Raw genomic sequence first — 23,304 nt, forward strand, 5'->3', positions numbered from 1 at the left:
ATATTTGAACAATTTGAGATTTGTTAGAATAATAATATCACACAATCATTTCAAATTGCTAGAATCTGAATCGATGCCCATGTTTCAAGTGTTGGTACTAACGAGAAGTTGTACATGATATTCCATTTTTTCTCAACTTGTCCTTCATTCAGAGTATTAAGCATATATTCAATTCTGTCTCGCAGCATTTCGTAATATATAATAGTGCAACACAGTTATTGAAATTGATGTGTGTTGCTCACCGACGACAAAATTTGAAAGAATGCACAATACACTTATTAATCTAATCTAATCCAATCTACAAACAGTATCTATGGACGTGTTGTGTAACTTTATAACCAAAGATCTTGCTAGGATGTAGTCTTGATAGATATATTTTTTTTCATCAAGGGCTTAGTCAAATGGTGTTGGTGGTGGAACTGTCCAAAGATGGGAAGGTTTTAAGAATCCAGTAGTATTGTTGAACGTAGTTAGCCGTTGGTGTTGCAATGATGTCTTGGCGTGATAAGGTATGTGGTGAACGATACCTGAGTGGTGTTTAATGCTATTGAACAGTTTACGAATGAAAAGATATTTTTTTCAGCACCCAATTGGTTATTTCAATAACGGAAACGAGACAACTGAACATGCTTTATTAAGTGTCATTCATTCGACGAAAACAGTCTTCAGACCTTTGCCTGGTTCAGAAAGTCGGCGTGTGGATTTGGAAGACAGGATCATGCTAGGTGTCGACTGTGACGAAGTTTACCCAAATATCCTCATAGGAGATGCGTGAGTACTGTCATTTTGTGTTTTTTGTGGGTAATGCTCACAGAATACTTCCCTGCATGTTTGAGGGATGCTGTAAATTTTGTCTGGAAGATGGAGCTTGTTGCGCTGTGTTATAAAGGACCATGTCTTGAAATGTACATATTTCTATTTATGCAATGAGCGTTTAGGTATATGCCTATTGTTCTGTGGGTGAGACCTTGATTTATAGTTGCTTTTCGTGAATAAAATTTAAACGCTTAGAAATTACTGAATGTCATCTTGTGATCCTGTAGTGTGAAATATTTTGTTCGTCCATTAGGGGTGCCGCAAAAAACAAGCAATATCTAAGAAAGATCGGTGTCACTCATGTTCTGAATACTGCAGAAGGCAACAGATTTGGAATGGTAAATACAAGCAGAGATTATTATAGAGATTCAGGCATAAAGTATATGGGACTTCAGCTGCAAGATTTACCAGTTACAAATATTGCTTTATACTTTGAGGAAGCTGCTGATTTCATTGAAGAAGCGATAAAAAGTGGAGGTAATTCTTACTAAGATATCTTTTCTTGTGCAGTAATTTGTTGAAATTTTAGAGTTCGTTTAAGGCTTTTTTATTTAGTCATATGAAGCAACTGTTGGTGGTGGTTTTTTTTTTTTTTTTTTTTTTTTTTTTTTTTTTTTTTTTTTTTTTTTTTTTTTTTCCCCCCCCACGTAGCTCTAAAGTGATAAGGACGAGTGAAAACATTTTACAGTTGGGAACGTATTTATTTGGGTGCTGAACATCCTATCAAAAAACACTCTCGAAGTTTATTGTTATTGGTTGTGATAGTAAAATGTATAGGCTCCGAAAAACACCTTACAACATTGAGCCATAACAACTTCCATCACAAGTTTCTACTGTGCATCAAATGGTAGTGCCAAAACGTTTGGGATTATTTTAACACACATCAAAAGATTTTGTTACATGCAGTTTTTTTTTTTTTTTTTTTTAAATGATTGACTTGATTCAATGCTTATTTTATTGTGTTGAGGCTTAATTTCATTTCTAAGGATGTATATTGCCACACTAGTTTCTTTATATTTGCTTGCGTAACAGTGTGCTACATTTTCAACTGACTAAACAAAATGCTCAGCATGAAATAGTTTTAACCAGTATACTCCTTAAAATTGCTAAGAGTTCATTGAACTGGCATTTTCATTCCCGTTGTTGTTGTTAGTGTTATTTAGTTGTTGGATGCCATCACACGTGGGGGTTAGAAAGTGCAACGACACGTGAAGAAAGTTTCACTTTAATAATACACACGTGTCTGTTCCTATGTTCTGTTCTGTGCTACCTATATAGTGTCAGATTCTGTTCTTGAATTAGTTTATCTTGTATCTTATACTGCCATTTAATGAGAATGGGTCAGCTGAAGTTTGCAGTACCTCCCGGTGCATTGACATGTGATGTATCAGATTGTGATGTCATAGCGATGCATGGTTTTGAGGTGGATCATGTTTATATGGAGCCACTCTCTAGTGTTGGATGCTTATTTCTGATTTGTTAGTGACTAGTATACTCAGAATGCTGTTTGCAAGAAGAATATTGGAGAGACTGTTGGCAGTTTGTTGAATTATTTGATGTTGTCAGTTGTGGATAGTAAATTAGTTTTTGAGTTTGGAATTATTAGTAAAGTGTGTTGTTTGGAGTTCTTATATTTAGTTTTCCGTTAGTTACGGATCTGATAACGGAGTTCATGAGTAGGTCTCTGCATGCAACAAAGAGAGCCGACATGTTGACCACAATTAAATTCGTACAATTATTTGGCTTAATTGCTGGTTATATGAAGTGTTATGTTCGTGGAGAAAGTACAAGATAGACCAAAGTTGCTGCATCTCGTGCCAGGGGTGTGTGTATGTGATGGTGTTAGGACAACCTATGGTGGGGGGGGGGGGCTGTCATACGTGTAATTGGATATAGTTTCAATTGGTAAAAAATCAGTAAAATAATGTGTAAGATTTCATTTGTTAGCATTGAAATCGATAGGCAGTGGCAATAAAGATTCATTTTACTGGGGTTTAGAAAATTTTAAGTTATAGGTGGTGATTGTCTGCTGAAAAAATATTTTAAATGTTAACTAATTTAATTATTACTAACAGTAACATTACTGAACCCGATACTGCCTCTGCAGCGAAGCAAAATTGTGATTTCAGTATATCAAGGGTCATTCCATCCCAAGTGGTCTAGAGGTTCCCCCGTGACCAGCACAGATTTTGATGAAATTTTGTATAAATATTGGAAATGTTCCCACTGAACATTGGTAAAGTTTCAAGATCACTAATGCAATAGTTCCGCTGATAGTCATTTGTTCGATCCCCATAGTGCAGCTATAAACAGTGTACGTTTGAGTTTTCGGCAACTTTGAGACACGTCATTTCCAGTATTATCTTGTCGTACAACATTTTGTGCTTTCTTTCCTGAGCTGTTTTCATAAGGATAACTTGAAAAATTGGCCAAAACATATGCAAATGAAAAATATGTGAAGTTAAGCTTTTTATATCTCCAGAAGTAATTGTGGTATAGACCTGAATCTTTGCATATAATAACTTACAAATACAAGGGCCTAGAATATAAAATTTCATTTACCTATTCTGTTAAAATAGTTTACATACTGTGGGTGAAGTCAGATTTTTCTGAAAACCCCGAATGACTATTTTTGTGGCCCATTAAAGAACTCTGCAGACTCCTTTAAAAAGTTTTTATTAGAAAAATCAGGTTCTAAACCACATAAAACACTAGATTTGGCTTTATAGTGTGGGTATATAAGGCGCTAAAAAAAGAATCAGCTGGTGATACATTGAAAATGGGTTCATATTCTGTTGGTACTCAAATTAAATGAGAGATCATTTATTATGCCCTACTGTTGATTAGTGCTATGAGACCTGCAATATCAAGTCTTGATGACTAGAAAGTGAGGGAAAATCTGAATAACTCAAAAAAACTTTGAAAGAGACGGCATTTTTTGCCACAACTCGTTCTGATGTATTTGTCTATTTTTCTGATGTAGCCACAGAATCTAACTAGTTTTAAACTTCAGTTAAATGTGCATAACCAAGGCAGTGAGGATCATGGTAGTAAAATTGTTGTGAAACAGCTGCAGCACACATCCAATAAATAGTCTTCAAGTGTTACACCATTGTCGCATTGGGTAAATTTTGGTGAAGTTCTTAGCAAACTTGCTGACATTTTTTTAGAATGAAGTAATGTTATAGAGAACTATTAGTATGTATTTTTACTATGTAGCATGGTTGATGTTTTTATCTTTTATTGCCTTCTGAGCCACATAAATTCAGCCATTTTTACTAAAAAAAAAAAAAAAAAAAAAAAAAAAAAAAAAAAAAAAACTCTGTGAAACTTAACCTCAACAGAACTTACTCAGCTCAAAATATGCTGCAGAGCTTCCTTCAAATAAAATGGAGAATGTTGTCTGCTTGTAAGGAACTTCACTAGTTTTATTCATATGAAATCGGTGAATGTTCCTCGCGTTGAGTGCCTTCCCACATTCCCACACCCTGATACTCAAGCTGAGAACATTGTCAGGTGAAGTATATTCTCTGACCCACTTTATTCATGTGAACCTGGGAATTTTCTCTGAAATTATGAGAATCGAGTACTTTCTCAGTTTTATTCAGACGACCCATCAATGTCTCAAATTTGGGGAAGACTCAGGGGAACACTATAGATAGATGCTCTGTGGGACCAAACAAATTACTAAATTTAAGTATTAAATTGACAGAAGTAAAACTTTGCTAATGTTCATTGGGAACATGTATGAATGTCCTCACATAATTTCAGTAAATATGTGAAAGTCGTGCAGAAACTTTTTCCGAAATTGGGCCACTCAGTATGGAATTGCCCTAAAGTAAAAAATTGTAGAATTCTATTATTTGAGTCCTAGTAATGGAATTATTCTTTATTCCTGCATTTCTGGAATGTCATCCTCCTCTTCTGTATCTGATCAGGTGTCCACAGTACTCTAGGAACGATATTCACCAAGGTATTTGCACAATTTCTGCAGATCACACTTAGCAGAAAGAACTTCAACTCTTAAAGAGCAACTTTACCTTAACACTTTTATATCACCAAAAATAAATTCACTTGCTTAACCATTTACGTAACTTTTTTACAAACACTGATTTAGTTTTTGTTCATTGAGATTAGCTCAATCTTGGAAGTATGCAAAAGTGTCCCAGTATGTTCACTACTTCCTTCATTTAGCCAATGTCTTTAATTCGTGATTTGAGGTAAAAGTTTGTTCACCAACAGACTTTTGAGATAATTAAATTTGTTTTATATGTTAAGAGGATTTTAGAAATGTATGCGTCATAAGGACTTGCTTTTTATAGTTATAACTGATGCAGTTGTCACTACACAAAGAAATGGTTTCAGTTGGTTGCACATTACAGTGAACATCTTTTTAGATACATCATTAAGGCTGTGGAGATTTCATTTACCCCCCGCCCTTGTGTTTCATCACAAATATAACATAATCTTTTCCTAGTCCTACTTTCATACGCAGCAAAATTATATAGAGAAATCCTTCCCAAATAGGGCGTATTCAACTCTTTCCGAAGGTCAAATGATGCACAGAGAATTTTTTGGGAATTTCAAACTTCTTTTGACTTTAATGTCTTGCTCATGCACCTCATAACTTACTTTGAAATCTTAGTCCAAATTTTCATTTTCTGTTTACTTGACTCTCACAAAGGTAGCATTTATCTTTTTTGGGATGTGAAAACCTAAATTCTCTTTTGAAGGTCCTACAAAAAATGCCTTGTTTGACTGGTCTTTTTCTTTGCCGTTGGCAGCATAAAGTCTTTAAAGATTAGTCAAGTTGCCAATTCTAGAAGGCAAGCATAATCTCTTTGACTTTTTTCTTCAATATTGAGATGATACCACAGGAATGCCATCAATAGGTGTGCCACCTCATTTGGGACAGCTGTGTGCATGCTGTATTTTTGGTGCATTCATGGTGGTTATGATAAAGTAGTTCTGCGAGTTAAGATATTCCGCATTACCATTGAGGTGTGTACAATATTTTTGTGGGATTAAGATGCTTATCGAAGGTGGTACAATAATCGAAATGCAAAACACTAGTAATGGGGAAATCAAGGTCTAGGCTGTAGAAATTTTTTAAGTCGATGCACAATGTCCAGGGATTCATTGTAAACACCATAACTGATATCCACAAAAAAAAGGTCGCATACGATACTTTATAATTGTAGGGGACGGTATGGTGTGCATTATCCAAGTGCTTAATTGTGTATCTCTTGAATATCAGAAGTGTTGTTAATGCAACTTTTTATGTATTTTTGAATTGTGTTGGTAATTATGTTGAATTATGTTTAGTATGTATTGTGGAGTTGTTTTGCTTTCATTGGTGAGGTAAGGTTTTCAGTATTAGTCACCTAAGGTAGTTTTGCCTTCATGGTACCACAGACTTATTTGTGTGTGGTTTTGTTGATTGCTGTGGATTTTGTTTGCTGTAGGTTTGCTTTAGTATTAGTATTCCTTCATTATTACGATTGTCATATATTTTGTTTGTCCCAGCTCAAAAACCCCTAATTCTCACAATTGGTTGCATCATTTCATGTTATTTCTTCAGTTGAATGTTCATGTTATGTGTTTTTGTTTGTGTAATGAGTGACATTATGGTCCCTATATTGCATAAGATTAAAATAAAGGTGTTGACTATCTTGACATCACAGTTCAAACCTGACAAGTGGTACCACAATCTATGGTTTTAGCATGATAGCTGGTAGGCATCTTGTGCTGTAAAGAGAAAGTAAGAGTGACAGGAAGGAAAGACTCTTGCAAAATTTGAGTAGTTACCAGTTGAGTTGTAGAATAAAGGTGACTGTACTTGGAGAAAAATAACAAAGTGACTGACAGCTAGTTGTTCACAGGCAGCTACCAAGCAACAACCAATCGGAGCACGAGTTTGGTCTGGTCGTGCATTCTGCCTTCTCCACAGTTATATCACTCTGCTACCTCAGCTGCCATTTAAGTCAGCTTTGGATGACAACTACTGCCCTTAACATGATTTTTGTGACTTGTTATATGCCCGTCTTGTATTTGAAGTCTCTTTTGGAATGTGTGAAGGGAACTCTGAAATTGTGTAGAAAGGGATAAGACTTTTGTCCTGCAAAGCAAACTCAATACTGCACTTAAGCAGGGAAGACATGAATGAACTCAGTGAGGAAAGTCACAGCTGTTGTTACCAGAGCCATAATGGCCTTGTCCCAAATGGTGGACTAACAAATTTTCCGCTTTCATACTCAACTCTCAGTTTTTTATTCTGATCCAGGTATAGACATTGAGAGCTGCCATTAGTTGGTAATGAAAGCACACAAATGGAAAATAATTGTTGGTATCTTTTGAGTTCATTTTGTGGTTTAGGAGAAGAGGAATGGAGACCCCTCCAATGTAAAATTATTTGTGGTTGAAGGTATCATTTTTTATAATCTGTCTTAGCTAGAGAACTATTTCTTTTTTTTTTTTTTTTTTACAGTTCATGCTCACATGTATCCAGTTGCTGTTGGAATGACAATATTGCACTGCCTAGCTCGGCGACTATAATTTTCTTTTATTACTCAGTACATACCCAGTAACTACCTAAACATTCTCAGAAAACTTTTTGGTTCTACCTTTTTGTGAAAGCTGAGGAAAGGTACATTAAATATGGAAAAAGGAAAGGATTGACTTCAAACTTAGAACAGCACTACTGTATAACTACAGTATGGTCTTCACCTTCACATGTGTCCTAGAGTCTTCTCAAAGCACTTCTTTCCATCTGCTATGTTTTCTTTAGTAAACGTGGGACCGAGTTGTTGGTGTTTTTTAGCCTAGCTTGCTCTAAGGCCAATATGGCACTTACTGTCTGGGAGCCAGCAGGAAACCCCAGTACCTCAAGAATGTGGCATTTTGTAATGTTACCTTGTAGAAAGGATGCTGCAGCATCATGTATGCCAAAATGAAGTGTTAAAATACCATAGTTACTATCTATTATTATTGTCATCAGACTTCACATTTACTTTTGACACTTGACGAACAATACCAGTAAAACAGTTCCAGCTCCCTGCGCCACCTTCCTCCCCCCTCCCCCCCTTTTATCTCAACCAGTCCATTTGGGAAATGCCTACATTCAAACAACGTATAATGCTCTCATTTCTAATTCAAAAGTACAGTAGGGCCTTGGTCAGTCATGCTCTGGGGTCTGTCGATGTCGAATTATCAAGGTCACCTTTAAAATTCTGATTTTTAAAAAAGCACTATAATCAGAACCCATAGTTTTAACATAAAAAAAAAACAAAAAACAAAAAAAAAAAACAAAAAACAAAAAAAAAAAACAGGAAACCATTAGTTATCAAACAGGAGAGACCATAGTATAAAAAAATTAAAAGCAAGTAGAATTTCCCTGTAAATACAAACTTATGTTGAATACTGTACTGTTCTATTAAATCAGTTTAAAGCTCAAAGTTTTAAAAAAGATCAGTATACACAAATAATTTTTTGTACGTCGGCTATCAAATGAAATAAACACAACCGATTTGCAAATGTTTATCAAGAAATTTGTGTAGTTTCTTTGGAAAACACTGTCTTTAGAAATGGCACAGATATTTCACATTGTATAGGGCATAAAAAATGTCTGACTTTTATCTACTGAGGTGGGTTTAGCCACAATTTTCTTATGAGTGTGCTGGAACATGTTGCTTGCATTGAAAAGTGTGATGTAATGAATCATAACTTCAGAAGTGTTGTATTGTTGGCTATTCTCAGTGAATTTCACAAGTTTTTATGGATTCTGAAGCCTCAGCCAAGTAGCTGAATCTTGGGATTTTTTATTTGTCACTGGTTCTTGGGCATCCTGTGGGTTGAAAACACTTTGTAATATCACATTGTCAGTCATCTCTTCTTTGATAGCTAAATTTCAGTCAATGTTGATCCATTCATCAACCTCTTATGTTGAAAATGCTCTCAGTTGATTAGTGGACACAGAATTTCACTCATACAATTTAAAAGCGAACAATTGTCAACTGTCTTTATTTAGATTGCATTTCATCTTGGCTTCTTTGACCAGTTTAAGCCATAGTTTTCTCCAGACATTGTGCAGTGTTGTATTTTTCACATAGTTCCAAGCAGTTGAAACCATGAAAGTAAAGTCTTTGTCATATTGTTTTGTCTTTGTATTTAAAACTCCAATCTTAGCTTAGCAGCTTTGCACAGACATTCCTCTGTACCAGCACTTGAGATTTTGTATGATCCCTCGGTCCGTGCCAGATTGTCGGTTCTGTTGAATTGGGTTGTGTTACTGTACTTAACATTTCATCATATTATTCAATTTTTCCTGTAGCTTGTATAGCTTCTAATATGGACACAGTTACGCCCATAATCTCATTATACTATTTTATATAATTAAAAATGTTTTTGAAACTCCACTAATTTCCCTCCCTGGATCTGAGCTTCCTCCTCTTGCTGTCTTCTAATAAAAATGCAAAACATGAGTAAGAATGCTGTTGAAATAGCGTCAGTACTCACCTCACTCATAAGCTAACTTTGTAGCCAAAGATACAAAGAGAAAATGAGAGCTTTCTGGGCTGGGCGTCATGGGCGTTACTCGTCTGTGACAAGCTGGGGATGTTGGTTCCCATCATGCCCCAAAAGATCTTTATAGAGTAGTGAGGTGTCCATTTCGTCCGGCGCGTCCTCCGGGGTCTGAGGGATAATCAGGTTGCCACCGGTGCCTTCATCTTGGCCTTAGAGGTGACACATTACCCGAGAAGGTCAAGGTGATGGGACTACCACTGTGACGTAAAGCAACACATCCCTTCCTCAATGCGGTCTTTAAGTGCTGGAAGTTCGACCATATGTCTTCCCACTGCATTTCCAATGTCACCTGTTGGGATTGTAGATGTACTTGACTTCCCAATACTCCCTGTGCCCTGCCTCCCATCTGCGTCAACTGCAGAGAGCACCATTCGCATTGCTCGCCACACTGCAGAATTCTCCAGAAAGAAAGAAAAATAATGGAATAAAAGACCCTGGACAGACTGACCTACACTGAGGCTAAGAGAGAATGAGAGGCTACATCCTGTGCGTATAACGTCAAACTACGCTGTCGCTATGACAGTGGTTCTACCATCTTCTGTCCCGCTGCGTACAGTTGGCTCTGAGCCGTCAGACTCCACTTGCCCCCTTGATGGATGAGGGCACTTCCCTCCCTGTTGCTCCTGCACAACGTAATTCAGGAGCAACACCCATCGCCCCCCCCCCCCCCCCCCCCCAAACCATCGGGGATGTCAGTCCCCACTTCCCAGCCAGAGTAGCACAAATCTTCTACATCTACATTGATACTCCGCAAGCCACCCAACGGTGTGTGGCGGAGGGCACTTTACGTGCCACTGTCATTACCTCCCTTTCCTGTTCCAGTCGCGTATGGTTCGCGGGAAGAACGACTGTCTGAAAGCCTCCGTGCGCGCTCTAATCTCTCTAATTTTACATTCGTGATCTCCTCGGGAAGTATAAGTAGGGGGAAGCAATATATTCGATACCTCATCCAGAAACGCACCCTCTCGAAACCTGGCGAGCAAGCTACACCGCGATGCAGAGCGCCTCTCTTGCAGAGTCTGCCACTTGAGTTTATTAAACATCTCCGTAACGCTATCACGGTTACCAAATAACCCAGTGACGAAACGCGCCGCTCTTCTTTGGATCTTCTCTATCTCCTCCGTCAACCCGACCTGGTACGGATCCCACACTGATGAGCAATACTCAAGTATAGGTCGAACGAGTGTTTTGTAAGCCACCTCCTTTGTTGATGGACTACATTTTCTAAGCACTCTCCCAATGAATCTCAACCTGGTACCCGCCTTACCAACAATTAGTTTTATATGATCATTCCACTTCAAATCGTTCCGTACGCATACTCCCAGATATTTTACAGAAGTAACTGCTACCAGTGTTTGTTCCGCTATCATATAATCATACAATAAAGGATCCTTCTTTCTATGTATTCGCAATACATTACATTTGTCTATGTTAAGGGTCAGTTGCCACTCCCTGCACCAAGTGCCTATCCGCTGCAGATCTTCCTGTATTTCGCTACAATTTTCTAATGCAGCAACTTCTCTGTATACTACAGCATCATCCGCGAAAAGCCGCATGGAACTTCCGACACTATCTACTAAGTCATTTATATATATTGTGAAAAGCAATGGTCCCATAACACTCCCCTGTGGCACGCCAGAGGTTACTTTAACGTCTGTAGACGTCTCTCCATTGATAACAACATGCTGTGTTCTGTTTGCTAAAAACTCTTCAATCCAGCCACACAGCTGGTCTGATATTCCGTAGGCTCTTACTTTGTTTATCAGGCGACAGTGCGGAACTGTATCGAACGCCTTCCGGAAGTCAAGAAAAATAGCATCTACCTGGGAGCCTGTATCTAATATTTTCTGGGTCTCATGAACAAATAAGGCGAGTTGGGTCTCACACGATCGCTGTTTCCGGAATCCATGTTGATTCCTACATAGTAGATTCTGGGTTTCCAGAAATGACATGATACGCGAGCAAAAAACATGTTCTAAAATTCTACAAGAGATCGACGTAAGAGATATAGGTCTATAGTTTTGCGCATCTGCTCGACGACCCTTCTTGAAGACTGGGACTATCTGTGCTCTTTTCCAATCATTTGGAACCCTCCGTTCCTCTAGAGACTTGCGGTACACGGCTGTTAGAAGGGGGGCAAGTTCTTTCGCGTACTCTGTGTAGAATCGAATTGGTATCCCGTCAGGTCCAGTGGACTTTCCTCTATTGAGTGATTCCAGTTGCTTTTCTATTCCTTCGGCTTCTCTTGCCAGGAAGGGATCCCTTGGGTTACTCCCTTCCCAGGTTCCTGCCCGTGGCAATGCTGACACCTGTCAGTGGCTGAAGGAACCACAGGTAACTGGTTGTAGGGCTTCACGGTCCTCCTCAGTCCCTGAGACTGAATCAGTGAAGCCCTCACAGCCGGACAACCCTATGGAGCAGTGAGAGAAGTCTAAAAAGAAAAGACCCCCAAGAACCAAGGCACTACAGTGGCACCCACACCTCCACTACCTACAAGCTCTGTCTGAGGATCAGGTGGAGATTCAGGCATCTGCTGAGGACATTGATCTCACTGGGCCCTCAGACACAATGGATGTCAATCCCACAGGTACTCATCTGGTGGCAGCGGGGGACCCTGAGACATAGACTGCCTCATTGAGTGTTTCATGCCTTCCCAGTCTCACGATCGTGTAATCCTCCAGTGGAATTGCGGCGGTTTTTTCCGCCACTTGGCTAAGCTGTGGCAACAGTTAAGCTTTTCACCTGCTTCCTGCATTGCACTCCAGGAAACCTGATTCCCGACAATGCAGACCCCTGCCCTCGGTGGCTATAAGGGATATTACAGGAACTGTAGTGACTATAATAGTCGATAATAGTCTATAGTGGAGTTTGCGTCTATGTCCTGAACTCAGTATGTAGTGAACCTGTCTGTGATCCTTCAAACTTCTTGAAGCTGTGGCTGTCAGGATAAGGATGACGCAGGAAATAACTGCAATGTTTATCTTCCTCCAGATGGTGCAGTGTCCCTGAACGTATTAGCTGTATTGAATGATCAACTCCCTAAACCTGTCCTACTTTTGGGAGATTTTAATGCTTGTAACCCCTTGTGGGGTGATGCAATGCTTACTGGCTGAGGTAGGGAGGTCGAAAATTTGCTGTCACAACTCGACCTCGAGCTCTGCCTCTTAAATACAGGTACCCCCACACATTTCAGTGTGGCACATGGCACATATTCAGCCATTGGTCTCTCGGTTTACAGTCCTAACCTTCTCCCATCTATCCACTGGAGAGCACATGATGACCTGTGTGGTAGTGACCACTTCCCCATCTTCCTGTCACTCCTGCGGTGTCATGCCCACAGATGTCTACCCAGATGGGCTTTAAACAACGCAGACTGGGAATCCTTCACCTCCACTGTCACCGCTGAATCTCCCCCACATGGTGCCATCGATGTTGTCATTGTGCAGGTCACTAAAACGATCGTTTCTGCTGCGGAAAACCCTCGTTCTTTAGGGTGCCTCCTGTGAAAGACAGTCCCTTGGTGGTCGTCGAGGTAGCTAAAGAGCATAGGCGAGCTGTACTGCGACATAAGCAGTACCCTTCCCCAGAGCACTTAATAGATTTTAAGCATCTCCATGCCCCCGTACGCCAGCTTATAAAACGACGGAAACAGGAGTGTTGGGAGAGGTACATGTCAAACATTGGGGGGGCCATATGTCACCTCCCAAAGTCTAGACAAAGATCAGATGTCTTTTTGGGTACCAGACCCCCCAGTAGATGTCCCTGGCATTAACATAAATGGCAAGTTATCTACCGACGCAAATGCGATTGCTGAGCACTTTGAGAGCACTATGCTCGAGCCTCTGTGTCGGAGAACTACCCCCAACCTTTCACACCCTCAAACAGCGGATGGAAAGGAAAGTCCTCTCGTTCACTACACACCACAGTGAACACAATACTACCCCATTTGCAGAGTGGTAGCTCCTCAGCACCCTTGCACATTGCCCCGACACAGCTAATGGGCCGGATCGGATCCAGTCAGATGATTAAACATCTCTCATCTGACTACAAGCGACATCTCCTCATTGTCTTCGACTGGATCTGGTGCGATGGCTTCTTTCCATTGCAATGGCGGGAGAGCACTATCATTCCCGTGCTCAAACCCTGTCAAAACCCACTTGAAGTGGATAGCTACCAACCCATCAGTCTCACCAACTTTCTTTGTAAGCTGCATTGGTGTGTCGGCAGTTGGGTTGAGTCAGGTCGGGTCCTGGAGTCAGGTGGCCTACTGGCTTCATGTCAGGTCTCTTGTCTCCATTGAGTATGCCATCCGAACAGCCTTTTCCAGACGCAAACATCTGGTTGCCGTCTTTTTTTACTTACGTAAAGCGTATGATACGACCTGGCGACATCATATCCTTGCTACATTGTGTGAGTGGGGTCTCCGGGGCCCGCTCGTGATTTTTATCCAAAACTTCCTGTCGCTCCATACTTTCCGTGCCCAAGTGAGTGCCTCCCATACCTGCCTCCCCCCCCCCCCCTCCGCCCCCCCCCCCCCCCCCCCCCCCCCCCATAATATGCAGGGAATCGCGTCCCACAGGGCTCTGTATTGAGTGTGTGTCTATTTTTAGTGGCTATTAACAGTCTAGCAGCATCTGTCGGTCTCGCCTTCCCTGTATGCGGATAACTTGTGCATTTTGTACTGCTCTTCCAGAACTAGTGATGATGCTGAGCGGCGCTTACAGGGACCCATTCACAAGGTGCAGTCGGGCTCTAGCCCATGGCTTTCAGTTTTCAGTCGTGAAGTCATGTGTCATGCATTTCTGTCGAAATCGGCACATCGCACTATTCGTCCAGAACCAGAACTTTACCTTAATGACGATCTACTCACAGTAGTGGAGACATATCGATTCTTAGGACTGATCTTTGCTGCACAATTGACTTGGCTGCCTCACCTTCATCATCTTAAGCGGAAGTGCTGGCAGCACCTCAGCGCCCTCCGTTACCTGAGCAACACCAACTGGGGTGCAGGTAGCTCTACACTGCTGCAGCTCTACAGAGCCCTTGTTCACTCCCACCTTGACTGGGAGTCTGGTTTATGGTTTGGTGGCACCCTCAGTGTTTCGTTCACTCGACCCACTCCACCACTGTGGTGTTAGCCTAGCAACGGGAGCTTTTAGAACGAGTCCAGTGACCAGTGTCCTGGTGGAGGCAGAGTCCCTCCATTGAAGGTTAGGCGTGCACAACTGCTCGCCAGTTACGTTGCACATGTTCGTAGTTCTCCTGCGCATCCGAATACTATCTCCTTTTCCCAACCACAGCGGTTCATCTCCCGCATTGGTGGCCCAGGTCAGGGCTTACTATTGCGGTTCGCGTCTGGTTCCTTCTGTCTGAAGTGGAGTCCTTCCCATTACCACTTCTCCTTGAGGTCCATCTACATACAGCTCTATGGTGTACACCTAGGCTGCAGATATATTTCAGTAATATAAATATTACCACTGTCCATGTGTTTGTATTTATATCTTGTAATCTGACTTGTTCCACATCATATCGTTAAAATAATCGTGAAAATAATCTATGGAACATGTCTAGAAAAATCTTTGTCCTTTCGCATGGCCCTAAGAACTCTGTTAACCCTGCGGCTCTCCACTATCACTTCCTCTTGATTCTCAACATGTACCAGGGCTTTGAAGTAGTTTACACTGACGGCTCGATGGCTGATGGTCATGTAGGCTTTGCGTATGTTCGTGGAGGACATATTGAACAGCACACCTTGCCAGATGGCTGCAGTGTTTTCACTGCAGAGCTGCCAGCCATATCTCGTGCTCTTGAGCACAACCGCTCATGCCCTGGCGAGTCATTTCTCCTGTGTAGTGCTACCCTCGCCATCCTGTTTAGGTCCATTCAGGAGTCCATCTATGCCCTGGAATGGTCCCGTCATTCAGTGGTGTTTGTGTGGACCCCAGAAAACGTTGGAATCCCAGGCAACGAACTTGCCAACAGGCTGGTCAAACAGGCTACGTGGAAACCGCCTCTGGAAATAGGGATCTCTGAAACTGACCTGTGTTCTGTCTTACACTTCCGGGGATTTTTGGCTTTGGGAGACGGAATGGCACAACAGTATGCACAATAAACTGCATGTCATGACGGAGAGTACAACGGTGTTGTTTTCACTGATCCAGACACCGTACTTGAAAATTATTAGGTGCATTTTGCTTGAGCCTCTGCATCTGAGAAATATCTACTCGAAATTTCCGGCACATTAAAACTGTATGCTCGACTGAGACTCACTTGGGACCTATGCCTTTCGCAGGCAAGTGCTCTACCATCTGAGCTACTCAGGCACGACTCATGACCTGTCCTCACAGCTTCATTTCTGCCAGTGCCTCGTCTCCTAACTTCCAAATGTCCCGAGTTTGAGTCTCGGTCCAGCACATAGTTTTAATCTGCCAGGAAGTTTCATAACAGCGCACACTCCACTGCAGAGTGAAAATCTCATTCTGGAAGATCTACTCGCCTTTCATGTCCTTTCACATTGGATTGAGCGACTGCACTTATCTTATTCTACACGCAACTTAGATTCCTAGAATGCTTCATTCAGTGAATGGGAATTCTTCAGTGCCCTATCCCTTTGCCTTGATGCAGGATCAGAGTGCATCCACAACCAAGTGCTCAAGCACCTATCAGTGAACTCAGCCTTACCATCTTCAATCGTATCTGGAGTGAGGGTGAACTATCAAATGGCAGGAGAGCATCACCATCCTGGTACTAAATCCGGTTAAGCATCCCCTCCAGACACACAGCTATTACCAATTAGTCTCACCGGTGTTCTCCACAAGTTGCTCAAACACATTGTGGGGGCAGTCATTGTGTTGGCTCTGAATTTTGGAGCTTTCTGGCTCTGTCTCAGGGTGGTTTTCACTAAGGCCGTTCCACTGCTGATAATTTGGTTTGCCTGGTGTCTGCCATCCAGGCAAACTTTGACTGACATCAACACTTTATTGCTGTCTTCTTCGACCTAATAAAGGTGTATGACACCACATGGTGACATCACATCTTTTATACCTTGCATGAGTGGGGTCTCTGGGCTCCACTTCAAATTTTTGCCCAGAACTTTGTCACACGCTGTACTTCCCACGTTTGAGTTGGTGCTTCCCACAGTACCCACGCATCCAAGACAATGGGGTCCCACAGGGCTCTGTATTAGGTTTCCCCCTCTTTTTAGCAGCCATTAATGGTCTAGCAGCAGCTGTGGGTTATCACCCTCCTTGTATGCCAATAATTTTTGCTTTTACTACTGTGCCTATATTGTGGCTGTTGCTGAATCCAGACAGCAGGGTGCCATTCAAAAGGTGCAGTCATGGGCCCTCACCCATGGCTTTCAGTTTTCTGTTGCCAAGACTCGCGTCATGCATTCCTGTTCCCATTGTACTGTTCGTCCACAACCTGAACTTTAGCTCAATGACCAGTTACTCAATCTGGTGGAGACTTATCGCTTTTTGGGACTGGTCTTTGAGGCCTGTCTGATGTGGTTTCTCCATCTTCACCAATTTAAGTGAAGGTGCTGGCCACATCTTAACGTACTTCACTGATTCAGTAACAATGGTTGGGTTGCAGACCGCACTACCCTTCTGCAGCTTAACAGAGCCCTGATCCATCCTGTCTTTATTATGGTAGTCTGGCATATGGTTCTGGACTGCCCTCAGCTTTACAGTCACTGGATCTGGTAGACCACTGAGGGGCCCCACTTGCAAGAGCCTTTCGAACTAGCCGTCTCAACAGTCTATGAAGAGGCTGGGGTTCCTGCTCTATGGATCAGGTGCCAACAGCTACTCAGTTGTGCTATACATTTTCGCAGGTCCTCTAAGCATCCAAACTACTGTGTGCATTTTTCTAGTTGGGAGGTCCACCTCCCACATCAGAGACCCAGAACCGGGGTAACAACTGCAGTTTGACTACATTGTGTGCTCTGAACTCCCAACTTCCCTCACTGTTGCCTCTTGCCAGGGAACAATCACATATGCCCATATGGCGTGTACTCCAATCTTCGATTTGGCTCGATTTATCCTTTGGACCGAAAGATTCAGTTGACCCTATGGTGTTTTGCCACCTGTTCCTGGCTGTCCTTGATGCATTTCCAGGTTCAGAAGTGGCATACAGTGCAGTGAACTATGCTTCTTGGCAAAGGAATGCAGTGCCTTCACTGCTGAATTTGTGACCATCGTACAAGCCCTTAGCCATGCTAGTGTTTGCACTGGGTAGATGCTTCTGACGTGCACAACTCCTTGAACAACCTTCAGGCTATAGACCAGTGTTACCCTCATCACCCATTAGTCAAAACTGTGTAGGACCTTTTTTCTGATTTCCATCAAGCTGGATGGCCAGTCTCTGTTTGAATGTCTGGGCATGTTGGGATTTCAGGGAATGAACATGACGACTGTTTGGTGAAGTTGACTACCAGGATGTCAATTTTGGAAATTAGGTCCCAGAACTGAACTTTCGGTCAACTGTGTCATAAATTGTTGTATGTGTGGAACTCAGAATGGTTCACCCTGAACTCCACAAACTGAGGACCATAAAGGAGAGCACAATCACATGGCAGTCTTCCATCCCTTCGCACTTCGTGCAGGAAATCCGTTGTCCTTTGTCAGCTGCGCAGTGCTCACACTTCGCTGACCCACAGCCACATTATCTGATGTGAAGATCCACCTGATGGTGGCCCACATCCTACTAGACTGCCAAAATTTGGCTGCTTTGTGGCGATATTTTAAACTTCCTGACATGCTACCTCTGGTGCTAGATGACGTGAAAGCGGGTAACCTGGTTTTATGTTTCATGCATGAAATTGGTTTCTGTACATCTGTGAGGTGGGCACTTTGGCCTCATTGATGACTACTTGAGGGGTTGGAGGGGCATCGCTTTTCTACTCTGGCACAGGGGTCCCATGGTGGCCCTTGCTCAGTGGTCTGGCCTGGCCCGGCCCTTCCCATCTTTTTATTCTCATTATTCCTTTATGTTTGCCATTTTTAATGTTTTATCTTTCCCAAACTTTCATCATCTTGTGTGTGTGTGTGTGTGTGTGTGTGTGTGTGTGTGTGTGTGTGTGTGTGTGTGTGTTGCTCGTTTCTGTGGAGTAACAGATGGTGAGGTGGTACTACTGGGGTGCAGAGGGCATGTCTCCTAAAGTGTACCATGCTCTGGGGACCTCCACCTGCATTCTTACTTCCCTCCTACTTCTCCTTGATTTTCTCTCTTCCTTAGTGTACCTTGCTTACTCAGTCTTCCCAGGATTTGCCTTTTATTTCTTCTGAGGGTTATTCCTGCTTTGATACATAAAGGATGAAGGAACTGATGACCTTGCAGGTTGGTCCCTTTAACTCCAACAACCGACAGAAACATTAGTATTTTTTTTTTTTAATGAGGAAAAAAAAAAAAAACGCCATTGCCACCTAAATAGCGACCGCCATAGCTCAAGAGAGAAGCAGTGGCTGGGGAGAGTGGATGGCATGACCCAATCCACAAGTGGTTTGGTGATCTAGTAGTAAACTGCCTGGCTAGTAGGATTGAACCCCAGCTGGTTACGTTCTTCAACTCTGCTTTTTGACCTAGTATTCACCTTTTGATGAGGTGGACCAGAAATGAAATGTGGCTTGGATTCCACATAACACTCTGGCACCCCTTTCCCCATTGGAGATCTGATTAGGGACATGAAAGTCACGTAAACGACATCCAGTTGATTGCAATCATTTTGGAATAGCATAGTGAGAAAATCACGCTAATCCAAAACTTGTCATTCTCATTTCCTGATGCATAAAGTAAAACACAGCATGTGATGTAGCTTTAATTTAGTTTTTCAGCAGAGCAGCATAAGACTGAACTGTCACCCTTCTGCTGTCCTTGAGTCGTAGATGTGGACAGGATTCTCTGTGTAGTGAATTGAAATATATAATTTGTTTGGACCATTCAAATTACACAGAAGACTGGTAAATGAATCTCCTGGCAAGGAAGAGATTTAGGTTTTTTAAATATCGTAGACATAGGCGTGGTGTGTTCTTGAAAGGGATTCATAAATTGCTTGCAGATGAATACATAAAATTTTAAATTATTCTGCAGATGGTTGAAATACGATAATTTCAGACTGCCAATTTCTGCTTCCCTCATATTAGCAGTTGGTATTCACACTTTACTTCAAATTCTAACAACAGCCAGTGAGTTATTCAACTTCAAGAATTCTAATAAATATGACCAATATCGAAAAGGTAATCCTCACCATGCGATGTGAGACTTAGTTTAAAATAATCAGATATTTTTAACCAATAGTTTCTCTGCAATTGAGAAAAATTGCATAGTGAAAAAACATGAATCCAAAATATGTTGATTTATTTTTTTTATGTTTCAAGGAAAACATTTTCCAAAAATCTGCTTCAATAACTTTGCTTCATTTGCGTGCAATATGTGTTTCGGCAGGGTAGGAGATGAAAAGACTTTCAGCTTTCTGCTTTCCTTGAATCAGACCTAGATGTGGACATGACTCCATGCATCCTCCATTGCTTTGATTTGCTGTCAGCAGTGGGCAAAACATTAGATTCGTTTAAGCCGTAGGAGGGGACAATTGGATGGCCAGTACCCACTTCTGTCTTGTGGTGAGAGGTTTGTGACACTGCCACTGTTTGCTGTTCACCTTCAGGTGAGAGAAGTGGCCAGGTCCTGTGTATCAAAGGGTGCTGCAACATCAGAAATCCCAATTCTCCCTGTATCCATTCACAAACATACATTCCTATCCATCTTTATGTGAGTTTAACTCTACAAGACAGATTAAAATTACTTGATAGTTGACACTTCACACATTAAGTTAACTCACTTCCAGTTCCTTGTCTGGCCTTCTTTTCTGCTGGGTTTGGATCCTGGATACTGGATCTGGCACTTTCATTTTGTCTACCAGCGCACACACACACACACACACACACACACACACACACACACACACACACACACCCCATTTCATGCGCAGCACTAACCAAACATTGTTGGAGCCTTGTGCAGTTAATGTGATTCAGCATCGCATATAATGGTGTTATAATCGCAGAGAGCCTAAATTAGATAAGCTTTGCAAAACATTGATCGAAGCCGAATTTTTGGAAGCTGCAGTTAATTGTTGCAGTTGGCTCACCAGAGTCATAAACAAAAGACCTTCTATAATGTAAATGTAGTGGCGTAGCACAGTGGTTACCACATTAACCGGACATCTAAGAGGTCATAGGTTTGAATCTTGTCAGAGACAGCGAAATTTTTAAATTCGTAAATCTAATCAAAGTACTTTATTAATTTTACTCAATTAATTGATTTAAATGTAACTTTTATTGCTATTTCTTTATGGTATCATTTTCAAAATTATTGACTTTTGTATTTCTTGTTGTTTTTCTTCCTGTAATTCTTTTTTCATTTGAAATCTGCTTCTGTCGCCTATATCTGCAACCTAGTGCTAACAATGACTGCTCATCAGGTGGTAACATGGGAGCTCATATAGCCAGTGTTAGGATAGTGTTGCGTAACAAATGACAGTGAAAAATTGCAGTTTGTTTAGTGCTGAAATTGGAATATTTTTGTCTTGAGTTTGCTGTAGAGGTTAGCTTTAATTGCTGTGAACAAAGCAATCATGATTTTAGTTCTGCTGCAGATACTTGATTGCTGTTTTCTTGGATTATGAGGTTATAGTTAGGTTAGGACGCATGTTTAAATTCAAGGCTACAAAATGCGTCATCTGTGGGACTTGTCATTGGTCACTTAAAATGAGCTGTTGACAGAGTACCTCCCATTTCCATCTGTCATATCCTGCAGTGGCTGCTTCCAACATTGACCTGCATTACACATTAACAGCATTTGTGAAGTGACCAGCCACATTTATGTATCATCTCTAACCAAGTGGTAGCCAGCAGCATTTGTGGAAACACTGTAGTAGCAACTGAAAGACATCAACTCTCAAGTAATTTCAGTTGGACTGTAGTAACAAAACTAGGTGCTGTGCTGTTTGCTTCCGCTAACACCAAGAAGAAGAAAGCTAAACTAAAGTGTCAGCTCCTAAGACGCTATCACTCACAAGATACATGAATATTTACAAATAAGTAATGAATGCTATTGAACAGGTAAAGTTACTGTTCTTATCTTCAAAGAAGCTTCTAAGAAACTCCTAAGCTCTGTATATAAACTAAGTGACGGCAGCAGTGGCTACTACTGCCGCATTGCAGAAATTGTTTATCAAAACTATTCTATATTCCACAAGTAATTTAATTCTAATATTTGTTGCAGGTAAGGTTTTGGTCCATTGTCTGATGGGAATGTCTCGCTCCAGTACATGTGTTCTGGCATATTTGATGATTAAAGAAAGGTTACCAGCTGCAGTAGCAATAAAAATGGTGCGTACAAACCGTGATATTCGCCCTAACAATGGATTTTTGAGGCAGCTTGCTGATCTGGACAACAGGCTTAAAAGAGAGCGACAGCGCGCTGCTGAAAAATACAACTTGTGATAATTTTCCTGACCACCAAATATTTACCAAGAGTACAATTTCCAGTCCTTACATATCAGTACATAACGTGTGCTTCCGTGTCATTATCATTCATGTTCAAATAGCAAATTGAAACACACAGCTGAAAACTGTTATTATGTCCAAGTGTTGGGAGATGACTCACTGTGAAATTATGTAACTGAAGTTTTTTAATGGCAACAGCCTCTTTAATTTTGTAATCAGCTTATCATTACTAATCTGACTCTTGCAATGGCAGGAGTAATGACATGTAAATTTAGCCAGCATGTGCCTAAAAGAAAGTGAAAACGTTAAGCACAGTACTATGCACATAAAATCATTTCTATACCTGTGATTAAAACTGTAAAATTTATTTACTTGTAATGTATTTTAGATATTTTCCTCACTTAAACAATGTTAATGTCTGGAAACTGTTGATGTACCTTATATTTGCCAAAATAAATAATTTTTTACAGTGTTTCAAATATATTTATACCTCTTTCTCATTTGATCGCAAAATTATTGGGACTTAGTGTAGTGTTTGACTAAAGTTGTTAGTCGGGAGTAATAATTACCAGTTTATTACTGCCGTAGACCCAGTGATAAGGAATATTGAATGTATACAGAGAAAGGCAGCACAAATGGTCACAGGTTTATTTACTCGGTGGGAGTGTTCCTCAGAAGTACCGAAGGGAACTGAATTGGTAGGCTGTTAGATAGTTGTAAACTATATCGAGAAAGTCTACTACCAAAGTTCAAAGAACTGGCTTAAAATGAGTACTCCAGGGGTGTGATAAAACTTCCTATACATCAGAAAAACTACTGCATGCACAGAGGCATTCAGTCGCTCTCTTCTTGTGTTCCATACGTGAATGGAATGGGAAGAAACTTAATAACTGGTACATTGGGACATAACCTCTGCCAAGCACCTCACTGTAATTTGTAGAATATAGATGTAGATACATACTGTTGTGTAGTCTTCCGTAGCTGTCAAAATTAGTTATTTTTGGTTTCGTGCAGTGCTGACCAGAATTCCATGTTCCTCTTGAAGTAGTGGAAATAGAACCGTATTCAGTTTAGTGAAAATTGGATTGCTCTGTGACAAAAAGAAAATACTTTATTTGTGGTGGTGGTGGTGGTGGTGGTGGTGGTGGTGGTGGTGCGTATGCTAAGTTCATGAACTTAGATGGAAAGCACGGAACATGTGCATTTTTATCTGTTGTGCTAATAATGCCAAAAAATTAAATGAAAAATTGACGTCATGCAAAATGCAAATCACACATTAAATACATAGAAATCGTACGTAGCAAAGTATAGAAAATCTGTGAATGAAAGTGAAAAGTTGTGGGGAAAGCAACATCAAGAAAAACTAGTCGCAGCTGCTTTGTTCTTCAGATCTGCA

At 41.1% G+C, this 23,304-nt stretch overlaps 1 protein-coding gene across 1 annotated transcript; it reads left to right on the forward strand.

Annotated features, from left to right (window-relative positions):
- Nucleotides 1–348: 348 nt before the first annotated feature.
- LOC124798151 (dual specificity protein phosphatase 3) lies at nucleotides 349–22,391 on the forward strand. The gene is made up of 4 exons (XM_047261431.1): nucleotides 349–509; nucleotides 584–771; nucleotides 1,070–1,293; nucleotides 21,685–22,391. The coding sequence occupies exons 1-4, from the start codon at nucleotides 489–491 to the stop codon at nucleotides 21,903–21,905; spliced, it is 654 nt and encodes a 217-aa protein (XP_047117387.1). The 5' UTR covers nucleotides 349–488; the 3' UTR covers nucleotides 21,906–22,391.
- The last annotated feature ends 913 nt before the right edge of the window (nucleotides 22,392–23,304 follow it).

The sequence above is a fragment of the Schistocerca piceifrons genome, chromosome 5 (genome assembly GCF_021461385.2).
Source record: "Schistocerca piceifrons isolate TAMUIC-IGC-003096 chromosome 5, iqSchPice1.1, whole genome shotgun sequence".
In the NCBI taxonomy this organism is placed as follows: Eukaryota; Metazoa; Arthropoda; class Insecta; order Orthoptera; family Acrididae; genus Schistocerca; species Schistocerca piceifrons.